Source organism: Carassius auratus, chromosome 48 (assembly GCF_003368295.1).
Source record: "Carassius auratus strain Wakin chromosome 48, ASM336829v1, whole genome shotgun sequence".
NCBI lineage: Eukaryota > Metazoa > Chordata > Actinopteri > Cypriniformes > Cyprinidae > Carassius > Carassius auratus.
This window is the reverse complement of record NC_039290.1, coordinates 9,846,113-9,870,905: the sequence shown is the minus strand read 5'-3', so window position 1 is coordinate 9,870,905 and position 24,793 is coordinate 9,846,113. Positions and strand designations below refer to the sequence as shown.

Sequence of the window (24,793 nt, the reverse complement as noted above, 5' to 3'; positions counted from 1 at the left end):
ACGAAATCTAAAACAGTTTTTTCCAAACCAGAGCAAATCATCATGGAAATCTGAGCCAACTAATACTTTGTTTAAAAACATTGCTTTAGCTAATCATTTAGAATTCATTCATTAGCAGATTGGTCATAATTGAAACTTGAAGGGGTAGTTCACCCAAAAAATTTTTTTCATCATTTACACACACTCAAGTCATTCCAAGTTGTTTTCTTTCTTCTGCTGACCTTGAAAAGATATTATTATGCTATGGAAGTCAATTGGGACCAACATCTGTTTATAATAACTTCTTCAACAGAACAAACAGCCTTTATACCTTTATAAATACAGGTCTAGTAATCACAACCAAGGTCCTTAAAAACAATGTACTTTTATTGGTCAATTGAGGGAACCCTGAGTTTACTTTCAGATCTATGGTTTAGCTTATTGAGAACTCCGAAATACTCCAAATAATACTCCAAAACTCCATGTGTTGACATTTCCCATTGAAACCAAAATAACAGAAACAAAACTGAGAGAATGGCAAACGTATAACGCTTCCAGTAACACAATAGCGTCCAATGTTTGACACGTATTCCAGGGAGAAGCAGCTATAGGCAAAAATAAATACAAAAAAGTAACAAAGTAAAATCCATCAGCCATTAGTAGGTTTAGAAAGTTAATTTTGGACCCAGGATTCATATAAAGGGATCTGAATAATGATGAGAAAGGCAATGCTGAAAAGATGGAAAAGCCACAATCAGCTGTCTACATAAATGCAACAACTTCCTAAATTATGTTTGAGCACAAGAGTTGTTTACTGTATTAACGAGACATTAAGTCTTGTGGAAGGTGATTATGAAATCTAATGAAAGAAACGACACACACAAAAAAAGAAAAGCACAAACTTTAATTAAAAGAGGTGTTTTGACAAAACATTTGGCTTAAAAAATAAAAACAACAATAAACATGAACAAAATATGTTTGAAATCAACAGATGCAATATCTAGATCCAATCTGTTGGGATACAATCAGACACACAAATGTTCCAGCATCAGATTGTTCTGGTCCAGTCAGGACAGGAGGAGGACTGTTCATCAATCCAGGAATCATCACAGAAAAAGTGCTGAAGAAAACCCACGCCGAGCTCCAACTGGATTTTTAGAAATTCTCAAGCAGTTCCAAAATCCTCTTCTGCTCACTTTCCTTAAACTCCTCGTTCTTGCCATCGCCAATATTTTCTGCGTATTCTGAAAAATGAGAGGGAAAAAGAAACGGGATGTTTAGTAATTTGGATGAATTTCATGTACACCGCCGAGCCCTGCCAAGAAAGCCTTCCTAATGCCGTCTCAAAGGAGAGGCAGTGTACTTCAAAAAAATCAAAGGGAGAATTTGTATCCCTGAAAGTATTAAAAAAGAGTTTATTTTTAGACCTCCTCCTTCATATACGGAGGAACGGATGAAAAGAGCTAGGAGTTCAGGGTTCTAGGTAGTGGGATTTAAGAAGTACCTTGCTTAATTGGGCAAATAGCTTTAAGATCCATGGCTGTTTGATATGTGGCTTTGAGAGCGTGTTCCTCAGGAAGATCAAATCTGCTGCTTTGATTGAGGTCTGGCTATTTCGGGACACTTCAGTTTCTGGTAACATGCAGCGAGCTGGCGAAGTGCCCGAGAACGCAAACAGCTATAGACACTATGATACGGGCAACATATGCTTAGAATGAGACTCTTATGACCGCTCTGGACCAATGCGATCGGACCGCAGTAAGGACACTTACGAGACTCCTCGACTTTACACAGAATGAGCTTGAGATCTTATTGATTCACCTAGAAATGGAGAATACAACTCCAGGAAAAGCATATGGAAAGGCAAACAATATTGGTTTTCGGCATGTGCTGTGACAGTGTGAATGTGCCGAATGGAGAATTAGATTTGAAAGCTGCAGTGGAGAACAAGATCATCCTAGAACTAATTTCAGTTTCTCACACAAAAAGGAAAAGAGCTGCATAAAATAAATACAAATTTGAATGCAAAATATAACAGCATACAGTTTTACAATAGAGTTATTTTCATTAACTTAAATGGTATTACTTTGGATTAGGGAACAGATATTCACTATTAACTACGAGTTTTCACTGAATAAACATCTTATATGCTGCTTATTAATGGTTAGTCAGTTGTTAAGTTTATGTATGTTTAAAATATGGTCATGCAGAATAAAGCATTAATATGTGCTTTACATAATAGTAAACGAGCAATATGCATGCGAATAAGAAACTAGTTAATAGTGAAACCTGGTCTTTAAAATAAACTGTTACAACAAAAAGTATTTTATTTTTTTTTTATTGTTAACTAAAGCAAAGCTGATCTATTTAAAGTGAATAAAAAAAACTGACTGAAGGATGAGGCACAAAAATTGCATACTGGAAATAATGAAAAAAACTAAAATTAAAATACAACTAGAACTGAAATAAAAATAGTAATAGTAAAAAAAAGGAAAATAATAAAAAACTGAAATCTAAAACTGAAAATGCACAAATAAAACTAATTTAATATATTAATAAAATAAAACATATTAACAATCTTATAGTTTAGAAACATTTCTAAAATAACACTGGCTTGCAACTAAATTAAGACAAATAAAACTGAAATGACTCAATTGTCATTTGTAGGTGAACAATTCATTTAAAAATTATTTATTAATGCGGTTTCACATTAATATTTCTATTAATGTGTTTGGCAGATGCTTTTATTAAAGGAGGTAAGTGACGTTACAGTACACATGTTCCTGTATTCACTAGGAATTGAACCCATGACCTTTGAGTTGAATTTGAGCTATAGAAAAACCTGTCAAAAATGCTGGGTTGTTTCAACCCATCTTTGGGTCAAATATGGACTAATCAATTTTTGGGTTAAAAATGTAAGCAAAAAAATTGGTTGAGTTACTCAATATTTGACCCAAAGTTTGTTTGAAACATCCCAGGATATTTAAGAGTGTGTCTTTAAAATAACAAGCACTCACACAAATTCGTTCAAGAAGACCAGGATTGTGGATTAAAAATGAAATGGGTCTATTTAGATTTCATGCTATCTTTAACAGAGGTTTTTGGGAGTGTACACACACAGCAAGCATGTAAAGGTAGACACGCTCTCAGATTATTTTCTAAACCCTGGGACAGAGGATCAAACCCAATGAAACATTTATAAATCAATAGAATGATGGGTTTTTTAAAGAAGGGAAAAAAGCGAAGTGGCACATTGAAGCACAAGCCCGAGGGCTGGAGAAGCGGGTGAAATAACACGGAGGGAGGATTGGGGGAGTCTGCGTGCTGGATGATTTGAGGGGGATTATCTGTTATGAGCTCAGAGATGCTGGAAACAGAGGCTCTTCCCACTGACACCAGTACACACAGCTCAAGACAATGACACAAATGTTCAGGCCACCAGGCGTTTTCATTTCCCAATCTCTGTCACCACCAAACACAGCAAATGAAACCTGTATTCACCAGTGATTTCATGCTTAACATCAGGGTAACTACAGAAGGTTAAACTACAGAAAATTAGCAATAAACCCTGACAACGGCGTTATGAATGTTGCTTCTCTGCCTCAAAACTTACACCAAAAAACTATTTTGTAAAAACTAATGCAAAAAATGGTTTTAGCTTATAAGGATGCAACAAAACAAGCCAGTGCTTTTACTAATAAGATGATTAGTTCATTTATTAAAAAAATGAATAGCAATTATTCTCTCCATTGAGAAATTATTATAACCTTCAAATTGTCAATCTTATTCCAGATAAATAAATAAAAACACAGAAGGATAATGTAGACAGAAGAAAATATAGATCAAGTTGAATGAGGTAGATGAAACAATATAATTATTAGAGCTGTGTAAAAAAAAAAGATTTTTTGAATTTAGTCGTTTTTATGTAACGGTATTGATTCACAAATCCCAAGAATCGATTAGTGTAGCCTGTCAGATAATGAAGGGAACATCCAGTACATCCAGTACTTCTGATATGAAACAAAGTCTCAGATTTCAAATTCTGTTCATTTTACGTTTAATGCCGTTTTGATGTGGAGTGCTTTACTACTAGTTACAGCATGAAATAAACATGAATGAACATCCCAAGGTTTGTTAAAAGAAAGAGTATAACTTACCGAAATCCATATTGTGTCTCATGTAATCCCTCAGTCAGTGTCAGACAGAATGACAGCATTTAAGGAATGCTATAAAGAACGATTCAAACCATTGTGTGTGCATTTTTATTTTTCCCTGTGACTGTGTTTAATTCCACGTACAGGAAGCACATTTGCAGGAGCGTGAGAGCTGCCCGTCTGACACAGAGACCAGGTGAATATTTGACAGATCTGACCCTCACCAGCTGCTGGGAGAACACTTTCACACTCCTCCAGCAGCTGAGAGCGTCTAATCTCACATTACACCCGTCACATGTCCTCCACACGCCGCAGGGCCGGCCAATCCATGACCATACGTCTGAGGGACGCCATAACAGGTGCCAAATCACAACAGAAGGATATCAGTGGGTTTAAGATTCGTGCAGTTAACAATTTAAGTGTGTTTTCTTCATTTTACTTAAGGCGTAAAATACCCAGTCATAAGTCGAAACTGAGAGTTATACATCATCTGGAAGCTGAATAAATAAGCTTGTCATGGCTTGTTAAACCATTGATGTATGGTTTGTTATGATCGGACAATATTTGGTTGAAAATCTGGAATCTGAGGGTGCAAAAAAATCGAAATACTGAGATAATCACCTTTAAAGCTGTCCAAATTAATTCTTAGCAATGCATATTACTTTAAAACTGTGAAAATTAATAGTATTTAAATAATTATTGATATTTTAATAAACATAATATTACAATCATGAATTGTGTGCTGACGATTAATTTAATTGTAACTATTTAATTTTGTTACTTGCATTGTAAGCTTAACATGTTATTTTTTGCTCGGAATTGTAAGATAATAATAAAAAAATATAATAAAATAGACCTGTATGATTTACTCTAATGCTATGAAAATTATTAATATCATAAATCATATTACATAATATATTATTTATTAAATGCAACACAATTACAATATTGTGTATTTGATGGTGCTTAGATTTCCCTTATTTGGATGTGATTTCAAAATTTCACCTTCACACTTATCTTAAATAGTTGGGATTGGATCAAATAACCACAATCAACTGCAACAGACCTAAATATGACCGAAATAACCAAAATTTGACACATTTCCAATTTCAATATTTTTGGATTTAAAATCGGAGTGTTTTCTAGAATCTGTGGTGAACGACTGTGGTCTAAAGGAGCTAAGAATAAGTGAAATGGCTGTGAGGTGGCACTTGTAACCCAGACAGCATTAGCTCACATTAACAGCACCTTCTAAAGAGCAATGCTTCCGTCTTTGAACACCCTCGAACGCCTCTCAAAATGAAGCGCTTTAATCTCTGTCACCAGCTACAGCACAACGTCCTCCCTCTGATCAATCATTAATGAGGAGGAAGTGCAGAACTTAACAAGAGCAGAAGGAAAGGGCTGGTGCTTTCCATTAAGAGGTTTCGCCGAGAAAGCAGAAGACAACAACCAATCAGACAATATTAACTATGAATAGTTTATCAATTTTGTATGTGCATATAAGTATATAAGTGGCCATGGAACCCAAAACCAGTCTTAAGTGTAATTGAGATGTATACATCATATGAAGCTGAATAAATCATCTTTCCATTGATGTAATGTTTGTTATGATCTGACAATATTTGGCTGAGATGCAACTATTTGAGGATGCAAAAAAAAAAAATCGAAATACTGAGAAAATCATCTTTAAAGTTGTCAAAATGAATTCTTAGCAATGCATATTACTAATCAAAAATTAAGTTTTGATATATTTACGGTAGGAGATTTATGAAATATGTTCATGGAACATGATCTTTACTTAATATCCTTACGATTTTTGGCATTAAAGAAAAACTATAATTTTGACCTATACAATGTTTTTTGGCTATTGTTAGAAATATACCCCAGAGACTTAAGACTGCTTTTATGCAACATTTATAAATATATATAATTTAAGATGCTAGCAGAATATATGTAATTGTTTTTCACAATTTTTGCCAATATTTGATCATCCAGCCCTTGTCAAACAGATATGGGACACAACAGCTAGAAGCTCCCTCAACGCAGCACACTGTTCACTAAAGTTTCATAAAAATAAAATCAAGAGTTGGGTTCTTCCCAAGAGAAATCCTGGCTGGAGTAAAGTGTAGTTGTAAAAAAAAGAAGGTCAGCTGTTGAGACTTAATCAAGGTGCTCTGAGCTGAAGAGTGGGCGAAGCCGAACACCTCGTGAGAGAGAGAGAGAGAGAGAGAGAGAGAGAAAGAGAAAGGAGGAAATAAAGAGAGAAATACACTGCAGCGCACAGCAAACCTTTAGCTTTAGCAACAGAGAATCTGCTTCAGCACGTGTGTTCATGAACGACTCGAATCTATCCTGACACCTGATGAGACGCTGCTTTACACGCTTTAGCCTGAGACTCAACTAGTGACAAAACCACCAGTGAACTTCAACAAATTCGGATTAAAGTGCTTAAGGTTTGCAAGTCCTGAAAGACCAATGTGAGATCGATGGCATTATACAAAGGATTTCAGAATTCACCTGACTTTTAGGTAAACAAGCTTGTGTAAAACATGTTTGATTCGTTGGTTATTACAATTAACTTTTTATTTATTCATTTATTTAGTTTTTTTGTGCATTGAAAAATGACAATAACACAATTACCCCACGATATCACATTAATGTTATGGAAATATATATTTAAATTTGGCTTAGTATTCAAATAAAATAAATAAAATAAAAATAATAGATCGTTGTGCTGCCTTCAATTTATGCAAAAAAAAAAAAAACATATTTATATTATATTATAAAAATACATAATACTAAATATATATACATATACTCTTTTCATATATATATATATATATATATACTCTTTTCATCCTCCAGAAACATTTTGTTAGGATTGCAACCTGATCAGATGAATATAAGTAATCACCTTCTTTATTTTAGATTCTTCAAGTTCTTACTATTTATAATAACAATATTTCTCACATGTTTTTTTTTTTCATCTTCCTAAAATTCTCACTTGTAGAGATCAGTACTCGATAAGATTTGGGAGTATAAAATTATGGAATGGTTTATCGCATCTAGCAAAAAATAAATAAAAATAAAATAATATTTGTTAATAAAAAAGTATTATAAAAGATGTATAAAGGTTAATTTTAGTGTTTTTTGACTCTTTTTGTGTTTGTTTTTGGAGTACATTATTTTGGTTTTTTTTGATATATGTTGTATTTCATTTGATGCGGTCATTTATATTTACATATTTGATATTGTAATTTAGCTCTTTCCTTAATTTCTTAAATTGTAACTGTTTTCTTTATTGTTTAGGTGGAAGCTTCAAATAAATCCTTTTAGCTGATGTAAAGCTGATGTATTGAAGTTATGAAATTTAGGTGGCATATGCATTTCATTGTTATAAAAATATTACAATAACAGTGTTTTTAGCATGTTGATAATATGTTTCTAACATGATTAGAATATTTGCAAGCATGTTTCTAGCACGATTAACATGTTTCTATCATTACCATGTTGCTAGCCAGTTTTTAACATGATAAGCATGTTGCTAACATGTTTCTAACACAATTACAGTGTTTTTAGCAAGTTTCCATCATGATTAACATGTTGCTAATGTTTCTAGCATGATTAACATGTCTGCTAGCATTTTTCTAGCATGAGGCTAACATGTTTTCTAACACAATTGCCATCTTGTTAGCATGATTAGCATGTTGTCAGCATTTTTTTTATTAACGTTGCAAGCATATTTCTAGAATATTTAGCATGTTTCTAGCATGATTAACACATTATTAGCTTGGTTCCATCGTTACCATGTTGCTAACCAATTTTTAACATGATTAGCATGTTGCTAACATGTTTTCGCAACACAATTACAGTGTTGTTAGCAATATTATACCATGATTAGTATGTTGCTAATGTGTTTCTAGCATGATTAACATGTTTGCTAACATTTATTTAGCACAATTACCATGTTGTTAGCATGATTAACATGTTGTCTCCATTTTTTGATTATTTATTAAACATTTTAGATGTATTTTTCTGCATTTTCTGAAGATGATTTACTTGTTGCAAGAATGTTTTTAGCATGTTGTTAGCATGATTAACGCATTATTAACATTCTTCTATCATTACCATGTTGCTAGACAGTTTTCTATCATTATTAGCATGTTGTTAACATGTTTAAGCATATTGCTACCTTGACTTTACATGTTGCTAACGTTTTAACAATGTTACTAGCATGTTTTAATACACACTTTGCTAACCTGTTTTATCATGTTGTCCTAGGATAGTCATTAAGCTTTGCTGGTGATATGAAAAACGAATAGCAAGAAAGTCCCATGCAGATTGATTCGCAGCACCATGCATGTTAAAAAGGCTCTGGATGGTGATCTCAGATCACTTCAGAAAGGTGATTTTTCACACACCTCAGCTTTTCAGCACCTGCAGACGAATCTAAAGGGACAAAGATGTTTGGCATTTGTTGAGTGCCATAATTGCGGCAATTGACACTGGCCTCTCCAGGGGATTTCAATCTTTTCGAGCATGAAACGCTGGCAATCGCACACGTGTGTGAGAGTGTGCACGAGCAGAAAGGCTTGTGAACACAAAGGGAATGCCGCAGGAACAGCATGCTGGCGAGAGCTGGCCGTCACGGGCTGCTGAAGACACACAGAACGTGGCTCTGATCACGGCGAGAGGCTTTCTGAGAAAACAGCGCTTAAATTTTGGCTAAACCATTCAGCCATTCTCCAACAACTCAGGACAGGTCAAAGCACATTCAGTGCAACTCAGGACAGCATGTGATTTTGTCCTTTAAAAATGGTTTGCATTGGGAAAAGTGGGATTTTTGAGCAGGACTTGCAGGATGAAGGTCAGACTCACCTTGCAGAGCATCTCAATAGTGGCCGTCCCTTTTCAAATCAATTTGTGATTACTGCTGCAAGCATTCATTCGTGTAGCTCAAGAAGTAGAGCATGCGGACATGGTTTTCGATGCATGAGCTTATGAAATGCATGCATTGAATGCAATGCACTGTTTTCAGTTGCAAACAAATTGAGGTTTCTAAGGAAAACATTCCAGGATTTTTCTCCATATAATGGACTTCAATGGGGACCAAGGGGCTGAAGGTCCAAATCACATTCCCACCATCCCATCCGAGGAATAAGGCTCTTATCCAGTGAAACCATCAGCCATTTCCTACAAAAAATTGAAATTAATATACTTTTCAACCACAAATGCACATCTTGAACTAGCTGGACTTCATGCATTATGGAATCCCATTAGAAAGGTCACACACGGTTAGCGCTTCATCTGTGTGCTCCAGTTCAAACAGGTAACGCAGGACAACTTTTTTCACTAGATAAGAGCCTTATTCCTCGGCTGGGATGGTGTTGAACTCTTTGAAGCTGCACTGAAACTGTGATTTGGACCTTCAGGCCGTTGGTCCCCACGGAAGTCCATTAAATGGAGAAAAATCCTGGAAGGTTTTTCTGAAAAACCATCATTTCTTTGTGACTGAATTAAGAAAGACAATAACATCTCATATGAGTAAATTACCAGGAAATTTGTATTCAGGAAGGGAACAAATCCTTTAACAAAGTAAATATTTTTCATGCTGATTTAATGAGTTTAGTTCCTACTTAATGCTGATTTAAAGAGCGGGCAAAAAACATGTTTATAATCATCACGCTGTCAGAACAGACTGTTTCCATCTTTCGCAGGAATTATTCAAGTCTTGTTACAGAGGTACAGCCTTCGGCAAGTCAATTACACAAGTGCAAATACCAAGCGGCTTCACCTCCGGGAAACAGTGATTTTTAGTCACTTCCTGTTGGAGAACCGCAGGCTGGCACAGGTGTTAATATGACAGGCAGAACAAAGCAGCGCCGGGACCTGTGATCGAGTCTCACGGGACACACAGAGACTAAATTAATCCCAGCACACCCTGCCAACACTTCCTCCGTGTGTGTGTGTGTGTGTGTGTGCTCACATGTGGGGCGCTGCGGCAAAACCAGAAAAGCAGAAGACGAGCACACCGAACGCAGAGGGGGTTTATGGGGGTCTGTGTTTAGGAAATGCAATTCAGAGAGAATTTGTAGCTGTCATTAGACAGTAAAAGGAGGCGAGACGGGTTCACATGAGCGCGGCGCTGACAGCACTCCGAGGCGTTTTTAAACAAGGGCTCTGCTATGGGTGATATACTTTTATAGCACTCGGAGAAAGCCTCGAACGCTGATCCATCTGGAGGGAGCTCTGGTGCTGCGAAACACGAGCAGACATTTCCACAGTCATAGTCCTGTCACCGCTTCTGAGACACGATTTATAGGCCTCTGAAGAAGAGCAGTACCTCAGATAAGGTGGAAGCAAACACACACACACACACACACACACACACAGTTAAATCAAAACACCTGCACAAAGACCAGAAACAAGAGCTGAGCGGCAAATTGAACATTCACAAAATGCTCAGTGGTTTTGCTGGTCATCATATAAAAATAAAGCAAATTTGTTAGTTGTGTGATGATGCATATAAAAAAACATTAAGAACATCAAGTAAACCATTTGGCTGAAAATTTAGGGAAAATTATATTAGGGGATTTTTCAAGATTTGAAATCTGGCAACCACAAACATAGACACTTGTGGAGGCTTGCTGTTACTAATGCAATATAATGCAAACGGCAAACTAAAATGAAAAATAGGATAAAATAATTTTAAGGTAAATATAACAGACAATTATGCAATAACTGAGGTTAAAGTAAGATTTGCATTGGGGCCTGATCAATCTTGTGATATAATCCTTGATTTTTTACTGCATTTTAATGATCTTGTTTAGGGTAGAAAAAAATTAAGATACACTACGGTCCATACTTGTTCTTTTTTTTTTTTTTTTTTACGGATATTTTTTATTCAGCAGTGGCACAATAAACTGATCACAAGTGATATTAAAGAAATTTATAATGTTACAAAAGATTTCTATTTAAAAAAAAAAAGCTTTCTATTCATCAATGAATCGTGAAGAAAAAAAAATGTTTCACAAGTTCTGAAGCAGCACAACTGTTTTCAACATTGATAATAATCAGAAATGTTTCTTGAGCAGTAAATCAGAATATCAGAATGATTTCTGAAGATCATGTGACACTGAAGACTGGAGGAATGATGCTGAAAATTCAGCTGTGCATCACAGGAATACATTGCATTTTACAATATATTACAATAAAAAACAGTTATTTTAAATTATAATGATATTTCACAATTTTACTGTATTTTCATCAAATAAATGCAGTCTTGGTGAGCAGAAGAGACTTTTCAAAAACACTGTACGGACTCAAACCTTTTGAAAAGCATTTTATATATCGAATATGTTTAGAAGGCTTAAAACTAAATGATATTATTCACTCAGTCCAAGCTGAAACATCCCTGAAAACCATCTTGAACACACACACACACACAAGAATGGATGAAACATGAGCTGCAGGAGTCCACATTAGTGCCCAGATCACATCCTCAACACACACACACACCAATAATCCCCGACACACACACACACACACACACGAAGCACAGTCTACCCTACAAACACAACACACATTCAGTGATGTTGGCTAGTGAAATACAGTAACACAATGTGGAATAACTGCTCAATCTGACAATTATCATCAGTTAGCTTCTGCCTTCAATCATCTCCAGGTTTATTAACGCTGGCTGAGACCCACAACTTACATCATGAGAGTTACAGCTCTTAAACCTGATTGGACGAGAATAAGAGCGGCTGTAAAAGTGAACACACCAGTGAGCGCACGCCAATTACATTCTCCATTAATAAACGTTACAAAATGTCAAATAAATATTTATTACTAATATTACTCTTTTAATAAAAGCAATAATAGCAATAATAATAATAATAGATTATTTTAAAATTATATGAAATAATATATTTTTTATGTTTTAATTAATATGCAATAACAACAACAATACTCCTGTATTATTAAATAATAAATAATACAGTTATATGCAATATTGTTATAATGCAAATGCAAAAGCATGCCAAGATTAATACGTTAAGTGGAGCCAACAGTGAGGTTTGTTTGGGTGTTTGTCCAGTTGTGACTACACAGACTCCAGGTCCTGTAAGAGCACCTTTAGAGTAAAAGTTTAACAGCGTTCATCTGTAAAGTGGAGTGGAGCGAGCGGGAAGCGTGTCGAGTGTCCGACAGATCCCACAGTGAGGTTTGAGTCTGGTAGGTCTGCTCTTATCTTCACTTCTCGCTGAGGAGAAACTGCCAATCAAGTGTGAATCTTACGTGCTTCTCTCCTTCCATCCTCTTGTCTGCGAGCTGAACGGCTTCCAGGTGTTTAAAATGCAGCTCCATGAGTCTGTCGACCTGCAGAGGACGAGCGTGTTACAAACACAAGATGTGCTTTAGGACACGCATTTGTGTTCGGAGAATGATTTAAGAAGACGAATGGTGTCTGTGTTAGTTAAAGACAAGCAGAAGCATTCGTCATCCTCCTCCGAGTATTTCCTGTGACAATCTGAAGACGAACTGAAGCGAGGCGTGATGCCCATACGGCCGAAATCTTTTAGCTGGAGAAACGACCCATAATGCACTGCAGCTGTCAGAGTGATGAAACCGGCCCCAGCAGGACTGTGAGGGTTATTTTAAGAGAAGTGACTGCTGAGCGATGGAGACCCCCGGCAGAGACTAAAGGAGACGTATAGCACTGGAGAGAACTGAACACAACACCAGCCTCAACAAAACTATATAAAACAAGGGAAATAAAGAACGAGAAAAATAGAATGGAAAGAACAAACAAGAGCAAACCAAACCTGAAAGGAAAATAATTAATAAATGCATAAATAAAATAAGATGAACAAACAAAGATCAAACAAAACTAATGAAAACAAATGATAGAACATATGAATAAATGAAAATGAGTGAACACCAAGAAACTGAAAAAGACAATAGAATGAAAAAAGAAATCAATGAATTAACAGTGAGGTAATTAATTGATAAACTAACGGACAAAGAAAGAAATAGAAATAAATAACCAAGAAACAAGAGCAAACAAAACAGGTCAGTAAATAAAGATCAAATGAAAGAAGGGATTAATAAAATAATAATAATAAAAAAAGATCAAACAAAAACCAAAACAAATGGCAGGAAATAAAGAAACCTGATGAAAGACCAAACAAAAGAAATGGGTTTAAAATAAATGAATAGACTTCAAATAAAAAATAAAACCATGCATGATTTTATAAAAGAAGAACAGCAAAAGGATAAATGAAAATGAACAAACCAACAAATCAAAAGAGAAATAAATGAGACTAATTACAGAATTGATAAATCAACAAATAAAAAAGACAAACAAAACAAAGACAAAAACAAACAACGACAAACAAAGCGAAGAATAAATGAAAACTGACAAACCAACAAATCAAGTGAGAAATACTGAATTAAAAACAATGACAAACAACAGGAGAAAGAAAAAAACCAACAAACAAAAGCAAACCAGACAAAATGTCAAGAAATAAAGAACAAAAAAATTGATTAAGTTGAAAGAAATGAAAGGAAAAAAAGTGAAAACACCAAAAAAATTAACTATAAAATATGATTAGAAAACAAATGTACAAACAAAAGTAAGAGGATTAACAAATAGCAAAAAATAGCAAAGATAAAGTAAACCAATATTTGAAACAAGGAACAAATGTCAAACTCAAAAGAAAGAATAGATGAGAGTACAGAAGAACAAATAAAATAATGAATAAATAAAAGCAAACAAAAAACTAACATACTACTGAAAAGCAAAAGCGAAAACAAAACGAAAACAGGATACTGATAAAAGTTTCAATCGCAGAACTTGTCAACGGTTCAGAGTTTATTACAAATGTGCAATCAGTTAAATTTCTAACCACAGTACATTTCTTTTAAATGTTTTTGTGAAAGGCTTTTATTTTAAGTTTGTAAATTCTATTTTATATTAACTCATAAACAAGACGGCAAGGTTTCATTTCTAAAAGAATTAGACTTTATGCTCATCACAACACTAGAAGACTTTATATCATCTTTATTGCAGCGTTAAACCCTTCTCTCCTGAAGCGCTCTTTTCTCGTCGTCTTTAGAAGCAGAAGATAATAAAGCCGTACCGTCAGCTTCTCGCAGTCGTGAACTTGCTGAGGAGACGACTTCTCTGCTGCCCTCTGAGGTTCTTCATCATGGAGGCGATGATGGAGCACACCAGAAGAAAACAAGGCGTTAGTGTCCTGATTTAACCATCCATTCACTTTACATGAAGTAAAAGCAGCGAGCGATGAGTGGGAGGTGACGGCGATGTGCTCTTCTAGACGAGGAAGATCAAACCAAGTGAACACAAGAGCTTCCACTGCTGTTTTATAGACAAGTTTCAAACTTTCTCTTGTTGGATTTTCACTTCTGATCAAACGTGGTGAAGAAGAGACGGAAAAACTGGATCAGAAGTCTCTTCTGCTCACCATTTATTTTATTAAAAATACAGTAAAAACAGTAAAATTCTGAAATATTATTACGGTTTAAAATAATGGATTTCTATGCGAATTTATTTTAAAATAGAATTTATTTCTGTGATCAAAGTTGTATTTTCTGCATCATTCCTCCAGTCTTCAGTGTCACGTGATCTTCAGGAATCATGAAAATATGATGATTTACTGCTCGAGAAACATTTCTGATTATTAACAATGTTTAGAATTTTATGGAAACTGATGCATTTTATTTTTCAGGATTTTTAATGCATAGAAAGTTCAAAAAGACAGATTTGAAACAGAAATCATAGTATTATACATGTCTTAACTGCCCCCTTTGAACAATTTTCATCGACTGCTACAAACAATAAAGTTTTATGGAAAGCATCCACACAGAGCCAAAAGTTATAAGTTACTCAAAACATAAAAGGAGAAATTGCTGAAGAACTGTCTGTGACTGCCTCAGATAACTGCTGCAAATGGAAAATAGGATGCTGCTGGAAAAGCTTTAATGAACGTGGAGTGAAGTGTGTGAAGGTCCTATAAAAACACACTAATGAGGAAGCATTAGAGCGAGTCAAACAAGACATCAGACACAACCACAAATCTGATCTGACGCCTTATTTCCCTTCAATGATTCAATCATAAAGGACTCAGGGACTGTAAAAGAACACACCGAATACTTTCTTAAGGAATAGTTGACATAAAAATGAACATTTGCACAAAACTTACTTCTTCTCAGGTCATCGGAGTTTGTTTCTTCATCAGATTTGGAGAAATGCAGCATTGCACCAGTGTCTCATCAATGGACGCTCTGCAGTGAATGGGTGCCGTCAGAATGAGAGTCCAAACAGCTGATAAAAACGTCTTAATGATGAATTTTGTTTCTTACAAACACAGCGTTTGGCTTCACAAGACATTATCTGATGGACTGGAGTGCTGTGGATTATTGTGATGTTTTTATCAGCTCTCATTCTGACGGCACCCATTCACTGCAGAGCATCCGTTTATGAGACAGTGGTGCAATGCTACATTTCTCCAAATCTGATGAAGAAACAAACTCTATTTAAGTCTGAAAATATGAATGAACTTCAGCGTTGTTTGATCTTCTCTTATTCACTGGATGAGCGCTTGATGATGATTATTTTGCACCAAACATTTGACGTCCTCTATAACATTATGTCCATTAGAGTTATTCTTCATCAGGTAAAAAAAAATCAATATTTAAAAGCTATCTCGCACAAGCACTCAAAATCCATAATCAGACGGCCTTGATAAAACCATTTAATTTGGCCTTGGCCTCCTTCGCCGCTGAATACAGATGAGTTTAAACATCAGTGCGCATGCATCTCTTAACAAACACATTACGCATGCTAATGCCGCGGGTAAACAGAGGCGACACATTCATCAAGAGACGCCAGAGAGGAAGTGCTCGGTCAGCACTGCGATGTCCAGGGTCTTCAAGGCGACTCTGAGGAGCGTGAGCGGCCACCAGGAGCGAGGGAGGAAAAGTGAACGTTATTAGTGTCTGGGGTGAGGAATACAGCCGCAGGGAGCGGATGAGAGCAGAGAGGTCTGAGATAAGTGTGTTATCTCACAGCTCTGCCGCGGGAAAGCTTTTGTCATCATTACACACAGGAAACAGGACTCGGATACACAGCTACATCACTCATGGAGTGATGTAACAACATGGAGAAAGGCCATTGGCTGGCGAGTCGTGAAAGAGGCGGGACATCCATTGGGGGCGGTACTAATGAAGGGCTAAATGAAAATACAAAGAATGGGAAACAGTTTAATTGGACCATTTTAGCTTCGGTAATATACTGTGATTTGTCATTTGAGAGTCATTAACATTTTCCCAATTAAAAATACATGCACTCTAAACTGATTTTGTTGTAAAGGTATTTGTAATGAGTATTAATAATAAATAAATAAATAAATAAATAAATATATATGATAAATAATTGTTTTTATAGAAAGTTTATTTAGTAAAATATTTCTAAACTATAATGAATAAAAATGCATTATACGCATATGCAAATAATAAATGTGTTTATATATATATATATATATATATATATATTTATATATATATTTTATATTTTAACCTGATGAAGAATAACTCTAATATATATATATATATATATATATATATATATATATATATATATATATATACACTTATTTACAAAAGAAATTACACATACAAAAGTTATAATTTAGAAACTATAATATAAATAAATAAATATATGATTAATAAATAAACTAATTATAAAGTTGTAAAATCGGTTTATAAATTATATATACAATTATTATATCATAAAGTATCAATTATAATTCATACAAATACATCAAACATATGCAAATAATTAAACAAAATTAATTCATAAAAGTAAATTATTTATTATTAAAATAAAGTAAATATATTTTTGGAAATATAACTGAAAAATATTTATTATTGAAAATATATGCAATTAATAAGTAATGTATATATGATTAATAAAACTATATTTTTTTAAACTGACAAATTGATTTATGAATTATATTTATTAAATGAAATATTATTTAATAATTTGTATTTATCAAAATGCATCACACACATATGCATATAATAAATAAAGAATACATTGTCGAAAAAATATCAATGCCGTCTTTTTTTTAATTGTAAAGTTCTTCATACAAAGCTTCATGCATGTGCCTTCAGCTTCAGCAGACATAACGTACTGCACAATAGAACTGCTTTTACTGTGCTTTAAAATAGTTTTTGTCCTTTTTATAGCTTAACAAACTCAATACTCGTTCACAGAAAAAAGATGCTTGAATAAATGACAATTTGCATTTTTGGCCAAACACTGTTTCTAAGAGCTTGCTTGGGATTTCAAAACCGTTCTCAAGGACTGAGCAGAAAATATTCCTACATCTGCACGCTTTGAGAAATAAGACATGAAGAGATACATGATCCTAAACTCCTATATGTGACTACATTATATCTTCTCCATAGAGAGACGACACAAAAATGTTTTGTTACAGTTGAAGAAAATCCCTGGAAACAAAGCGGATTATCCCAATATCATGGTACGAATCTGCAGCAAAAGAACTGCTCATTTTCAATAATGAATCCATTAGTGAAACCGCTGAGGACGGCGTAACAATGATCCGAATCCACGTTTCATTTCAGACGGGAGAATTAACAGAGCTCTGGAGATCAGCGCAATTACACCGACGCTTTTGATCCAATTTAGCACAGCGATTCAAGCACTTCCCGCAATTATTAGAGATTAAAAAGCAGTTAAAAGACAATCAATAGAAATAAATGAAGTGCTGCTGCTCCCCTCCGCCATCAGTTTGGTTCACATTTGGCCAATTTTGAGTCACTGTCGAGACGTCGAAGCAAATGGGTTTGTCTTAAACATAGTCTTACATCTCTCCAAAGAATGATTAGTCTCTGAACGAGAGACATTCGGACAAACCGCTCGAGTAAATGAGTCACAAACAGAAAGTTTTTAGATGCAGGAGTCAGAATCAGGCTTATTAGAGTTAAATTACAAAATAAAAAAAATAAAAAAATAGCTTGAAATAAAATGAGAAAAAAATCTAATAAATAAAAAAACCTATAACATTTTTTATAATTTAATTTAACTTAATTTACTAAAATAACTAAAACTGAAATAAATTAATGGCAACCTATACGGACAATAAAAAACACAAAACTGACAAAATAATTAAAATGTTAACTAAAATGAAAACAATAATAATAAAACTATAATAGTATCTCAATGATACTAAAATAATTGAATTATCCACTAAAAATAATTTTGAAAAAATAATAATGAAACAAAATAAATGGTAATGAAAAAAAAAAGTTATTTCAGCAGTTTAACTTGAAAAAAAGTAAAATTGAAATAAAATAAAACGACAAACACAAAAAAATAACAAAAATTAAAAATTAAATATCTAAAAATAAAAACTAAGTTGTATTAATTTTTATTAAAACATTTATTTTGCTTGAAATAAAACAAACATTAACTGAAATAATATATGAAAAAAGCTTACGCTTATTTCTGTTATTCATTTAGTTCAAGTAACTGAAAACTAAAAGTGTACCTTTTGTTCACTAATAAAATATACTAATAAAAATGATAAAAATGACAACTACTAAAATCTTAACCAAAAAATATAGTGTTTCAGTGATAAAATAACTAGCAGGAATTATCCACCAAAAATAAACAATTTATAACAATACATTGTTGCTTGAAATAAAAGGTAAAAAACTATCTTTTCAGCTACACTTATCATTTACAGTTAAATCTGAAATAAAATGCAATGCAAAACGTTATAGATAAGATAATAATAACAAACATTTGTAAAAATAAAAAATAAACTATTAAAAGTAGAACCAAAATGAAAACAGAAAATAAAGTAAAAAATAATTATAAATATATAAAAAAATGATGATGGCATCTTAATGGCACTACAAGAGTGTCTTGGGGCATAAAAATAACATTGGTGAAAATGATCCAGGATTATCGTGCCCCTGTCGGGAGTCTCAAATTTATTTGGTGCCTGAGGATATTCATCTTCAGCGGCCCGAAGCATCAGACCTTATCCCAAAACTTAAACACTTCAGAGTGCTTCCCTGAGTCTCAGACACACACACACACACACACACACACACACACTCTGGAGAAAACAGCCAAACGCTTTCAAGGCGTTTATAACCGAGTACGTTTCAATTGCTTGATGAGTTCAAAGTTCACGGCGACCGTGAGACAGATGTCCAGCGTGTCACGACTCGCCGGCGTTCACACATCATTAGCTGAAACACATCCTGATCATTTCTCCATTCTTCCGCTCTCCAGCTCAACAACATGCAATTATTCTGCCGAAGCGGCTCTTGTGCTCGAGCTCGTCTCTTCTCTTGGAGTCTGTCAGGACTGTTTACCTGCCGACGGTCCACTTCAGTCCTCCACACAAAAGAAAGACGCCGCTCATTTGTCTGGTGATTAACGCTGCAGAAGTTTAGCTCAAGTTTGAACTTTTTATGCTGTTCTTCCCAGTTCTTTTCAACTTTTATCCATCAATAAGAGACTTGCACACAACGCAGTAGAGCAGAAGACATAATGTTGCTTTGCTAAATCTTTCTTGTCTGTTTGCAAACGCAAAGCGTGCTTTCTTATCAGCTAATTACGAATGCTAATGTGAGCGCGTGGTGTAGTCAATACATTTCAGAGAGGGGTTTACAGGGATCCGACTAAACTTCCTCAAGCTTAGCCGTTTAATCACTCAAACTCTCAGTCGTCAAAGCTGGTAATTAATTAAGCGCTGCATCTTCCTTTTGGTGTGAAGAATTAAGATGCTAATCTCATATTTCGCATTACAACGTCATAATAAACGCGTTTCCTTACACAACAAACAAACCAATTTACAAAAATAAAAATGGGTGCAAGTGTTGTTTTTTATTTTCAAGGATAAACAATCACTTTTATGGACAAATTTGATAAATTGGGACATGCAAATATATTTTACACGTATGCAGATTTAAATAATTTAATTTGGGAGAAAATTATATTCAATGATGAGTTTTTAGCTTTTGGTCTATATATGTATAGGACTATAAGCAGGAATTAATTATATTGACATTAAAATAGAAATAGTTACTTTAAATTGTGATAATATTTTGAGTTTTAGCAGATTTTTATGTATTATTTATCAAATAAATGCTTTGATGAGCAGGAGATACTTCTTTCAGAAAAATCTTACTGTTCCCAAACTTTTGAACAGTGGTGTTTATTTATTTATTTATTCATGGGAAATGTGCTTAATTGTCATGCAAAAATGGTAAACTGAAAATAAAAATAAAATAAAAATAATAACATACTTAGAACAATATACTTACGGACTAATTTATATTAAATAACCAGTAATAAAGCAGTGTTTCACTAATTTTACCAGTCTGTGTTTAGTCCTCCTCTTTTAAGATGCTTTGGTTAAAATTACTGCTGAATGCACACATGTAAACGCAAAGAGATCTGGGGAGTTAAGAAATATTTTATAATGTTGCAGTTAGTCTTAATATTGCACCATCAGCTGACTTTGCTAAAAAAAATAAATAAATAAATATATATATATATATATATATATATATATATATATATATAATTTAATTTAGATTTATACATCATCTGAGGCTGAATAAATCATCTTTCCATTGATGTTTGATTTGTTAGAATCAGACAATATTTGATTGAGATGCAACTATTGAAAATCTGGAATCTGAGGGTGCAAAAAAAAAAAAAAAAGTGTAGAAAATCGCCTTTAAAAGCGTCTGAATGAATTCTTAGCAATACATATTACCAATCAAAGATTAAGTTTTGATATATTTACCGTTGGAAATGTAAAAAATATCTTCAAGGAACATGATCTTTACTCAATATCCTAATGATTTTTGGCATAATAATTTTAACCCATACTATGTATCTCTCGCTCTTACTCTCGCTCTCTCTCTCACTCACTCTCTCTCTCGCGCTCTCACTCTCTCTCTCACTCGCTCACTCATTCACTCTCACTCACTCACTCACTCACTCTCTCACTCACTCTCTCTCTCTCTCTCTCTCTCTCTCTCTCTCTCTCTCACTCTCAGTCACTCACTCATTCACTCTCTCTCACTCTCTCTCTCTCTCTGTCTCATTCACTCACTCACTCACTCACTCACTCTCACTCTCACTCTCTCTCTCACACACACTCTCACTCTCTCTCTTACTCTCGCTCTCTCTCTCACTCACTCACTCACTCACTCACTCATTCACTCTCACTCTCTCTTTCTCTCTCTCTCTCTCTGTCTCATTCACTCACTCACTCACTCACTCACTCTCTCTCTCTCGTGCTCTCACTCTCTCTCTCGCTCTTACTCTCGCTCTCTCTCTCACTCACTCACTCACTCACTCACTCATTCACTCTCACTCTCTCTTTCTCTCTCTCTCTCTCTCTCTCTCTGTCTCATTCACTCACTCACTCACTCACTCACTCTCTCTCTCTCGTGCTCTCACTCTCTCTCTCGCTCTCACTCTCGCTCTCTCTCTCACTCACTCACTCACTCACTCATTCACTCTCACTCTCTCTTTCTCTCTCTCTCTCTCTCTCTCTGTCTCATTCACTCACTCACTCACTCACTCACTCACTCTCTCTCTCTCGTGCTCTCACTCTCTCTCTCGCTCTCACTCTCGCTCTCTCTCTCACTCACTCACTCACTCACTCACTCATTCACTCTCACTCTCTCTTTCTCTCTCTCTCTCTCTCTCTCTGTCTCATTCACTCACTCACTCACTCACTCACTCACTCACTCTCTCTCTCTCGTGCTCTCACTCTCTCTCTCGCTCTCACTCTCGCTCTCTCTCTCACTCACTCACTCATTCACTCTCGCTCTCTCTCTCTCACTCACTCTCTCTCACTCTCTCTCACTCTCACATTGCAGGTCTCTAATAAGCATTAAGAATAATGTGAGGAGCTTATTTGTATCGCTGTGGCAAAACAATAAGAGCTTCACTCCCCGCAGAATAAACCGCCGGCTGAATAATAGCCCAGAAAATATATAACTGTGAACTCGCCGTCATATTACAAACGCCTGTGTGTGTGAGTGTGTGTTCAGCGCTAATTTAGCAACTCCACCAAACTAAATCCATTTCAAAAAGAATGAAACTAGTAAGAGATAATATTGAACTGGAAACAAAACAGAGCTGCAACGGAGAAAGAGGCATTTACAGGCATAACTCTACAAACCTTCATGCTTCTTGTCCGATATCCCCACTATCTTCATCTTCTTGGGTGTCTTCATGAACGGAGGGAATGTGGTCCGCAGGCCCAGGATGTTCACAAACTTGTGACAGTTATCTGACCCCTCTGGACCGATCACTGACTCGAGACATCTTCTTCTCCCTGAACACACATATAATGAGAAATATAGCATTGGCACACTTTAAGTACTACAATCAGACTAAACTAAAACTACAAACAAGTAGAAACTACTTAGAAACTATTTAAGGGGAAAAGTTTGTCATTTTTAGAAATCAGAGCAGTCCTTTTTTGCCATCAAAATGAGAAATTTGCATATATATATATATATATATATATATATATATATATATATATATATATATATGATTTTATGCATCAAACATTAGTGCACTTTGAGTCAAATAATTTCGTGGTATCAAAAATATACATATAACGCAATATTTTATTATGATGCATAACAAAATAATATAACAATTTGATTATATTGCAACATTAGAAAATATAATATAAATAATATTTAATTTAATTTGTTATTTTATGTAACTATATATGTATTAAACTAAATAACAAATATATTATATTCCACATTAAACTTAAAATAAATTAACAGAATTTCATTATACAATATTATATGTTGCATAAAATATAAAGTTAATATTACTTATGACAAAAATAATAATACTAATTGTAATGCATACATTTACTTAAAATATTAAGAGTAATTTTAATTCATATAACAAAAACCATGATTGCTAATTTTACTAATAAACAAATAGTCTAACCCTAACAACTGTTTTTACTTCTTTTTTTCTGTAATTCTTATAGTTTCTTTTTTTTCTGCAAAGTAATTTGAATTGTTAATAAACAAACCTGCCTTGGCTAAAATCGGACACGAGAGCAAAAGATCTTGGACTTGAAGAAACACAAGCAGAAGCACGTTTTAGAAAAAGAAAACTGATGTTCATTCACAAAGCCTTGGTCTCTTTTTCTTCACTTGACTATAAATGTTCTCCTTGTTTGTATAACACAAAACCTGATCTAAAACAGCATGTAGGAGTCTGAAAGGGCTCTGCGGGAGAGGACTGTACAGATGGAAGCTGACTATTATTGCCTCGCTCCAGGGAAATGTAGCTGTCCGTCATACTGGCACTTCCTTCATCCGTCCGCCAATGACAAACAACAGTTTATCTACACCACGGGAAAACATTTCACGTGTCTAAGAGACGCAGAGAAAACACTGTGAAAATATGGGAAAATATATATATTTATAAACATAAATCACATTTAAAACTATTACTTAATAGTGAAACTCAATAAGTTAGGGAGCATAAACTGTAGCTGTCAATCAGAGACAGACCTGAGCATGAGGTTCATGAGCTGAAGCCCCGCCCCCCTGAAGAAACGATCACGATTGGCTGGAAGCATGAGGCAGGAACAGATTCTCCATCATTTCCTGTTCCTCCGGCGTGGCTGGATTATGATGCTTTAACACCTGCAAGGAGAACGTTAATAGGATCTCACAAAAAAATAAAATTAAAATTAAATGCAAGAAATGTAATCAAAAAATAAATAATAAAGCCTTTTATGAAGATTGTCATCAAAATCAAGGATTATCAGTAACCACATAAAAATTTTAATGAATACAATTAAAAACCTTACTTAAAGAGTAACAAAAATTAAATAAAGAAATAGAAATTAATAAAGAAAAACTCAAATTGTCATGAAAATTAAGAATTAACAATAATCTTGTAAAAAAAAGTTAAAGGATAAAATAATGAAATGCATTTTAAATGAACAGGAAGGAAGGTAGGAAATATACAGAAATTACATAACATTTTATAATTTCAATATTTGATAAAAAAAAATACTTATAAAACAATTCAATTACTGCAGTTTGATCAATAATAGGGCCTTATGTTTAATCTTTTATCAAACTCGTTCTCATCAAAAATAGCAGTAATCCAATGAATTTATTACTTTGAAAAGTAGAGTAAAACCAGCAGTGTAGCACTGGCTATAAACTTGAACGTAATCCACTGGAGTCTGTAATAAACCCACGCACACAGCCAATCACAGCACAGCAATCCGTCTCTTATTTGTACTCACTGTCATTGATAGCCAGTATTTCACTGCAGTACAGCTTACTGGCATCGAAAGGCATCTTGGCCTGTTTGGGAACACAACAAACACACAATTTGAATGGCTTTGGCAGCAGCGTCCCATTCGATCTGTGTGCCGTCTTCTCTATTGTCAGTGTAATTGCTGGTGTGCTGAAGTCTTCAGGGAGCATTAAGACTGAACAGCATGACGCTCTTATTCCAGCAGCCAGCGGTAAATCTGAGGAGGATTTCACCTCACGTGGATAAAACACAT

General features: G+C 34.6%; 1 protein-coding gene across 1 annotated transcript; it reads right to left on the bottom strand.

The window, feature by feature from the left end:
- Nucleotides 1–12,218: 12,218 nt before the first annotated feature.
- LOC113065808 (beta-catenin-like protein 1) lies at nucleotides 12,219–22,689 on the bottom strand. Its single transcript, XM_026237334.1, has 3 exons — nucleotides 22,406–22,689; nucleotides 14,279–14,340; nucleotides 12,219–12,515 (listed from the first exon to the last, which is right to left on the bottom strand). The coding sequence occupies exons 1-3, from the start codon at nucleotides 22,590–22,592 to the stop codon at nucleotides 12,390–12,392; spliced, it is 375 nt and encodes a 124-aa protein (XP_026093119.1). The 5' UTR covers nucleotides 22,593–22,689; the 3' UTR covers nucleotides 12,219–12,389.
- Between the last annotated feature and the right edge of the window lie 2,104 nt (nucleotides 22,690–24,793).

Excerpts from the sequence above, each read along its gene's own strand:
- LOC113065808 (XM_026237334.1), bottom strand. The coding sequence starts at position 22,592 with ATGCTATATTTCTCATTATATGTGTGTTCAGGGAGAAGAAGATGTCTC. Across the intron at positions 14,341-22,405 it reads ATCGGACAAGAAGCATGAAG|AACCTCAGAGGGCAGCAGAG; the intron begins GTTTGTAGAGTT and ends TCCATGATGAAG. Across the intron at positions 12,516-14,278 it reads ACGACTGCGAGAAGCTGACG|GTCGACAGACTCATGGAGCT; the intron begins GTACGGCTTTAT and ends CGTCCTCTGCAG.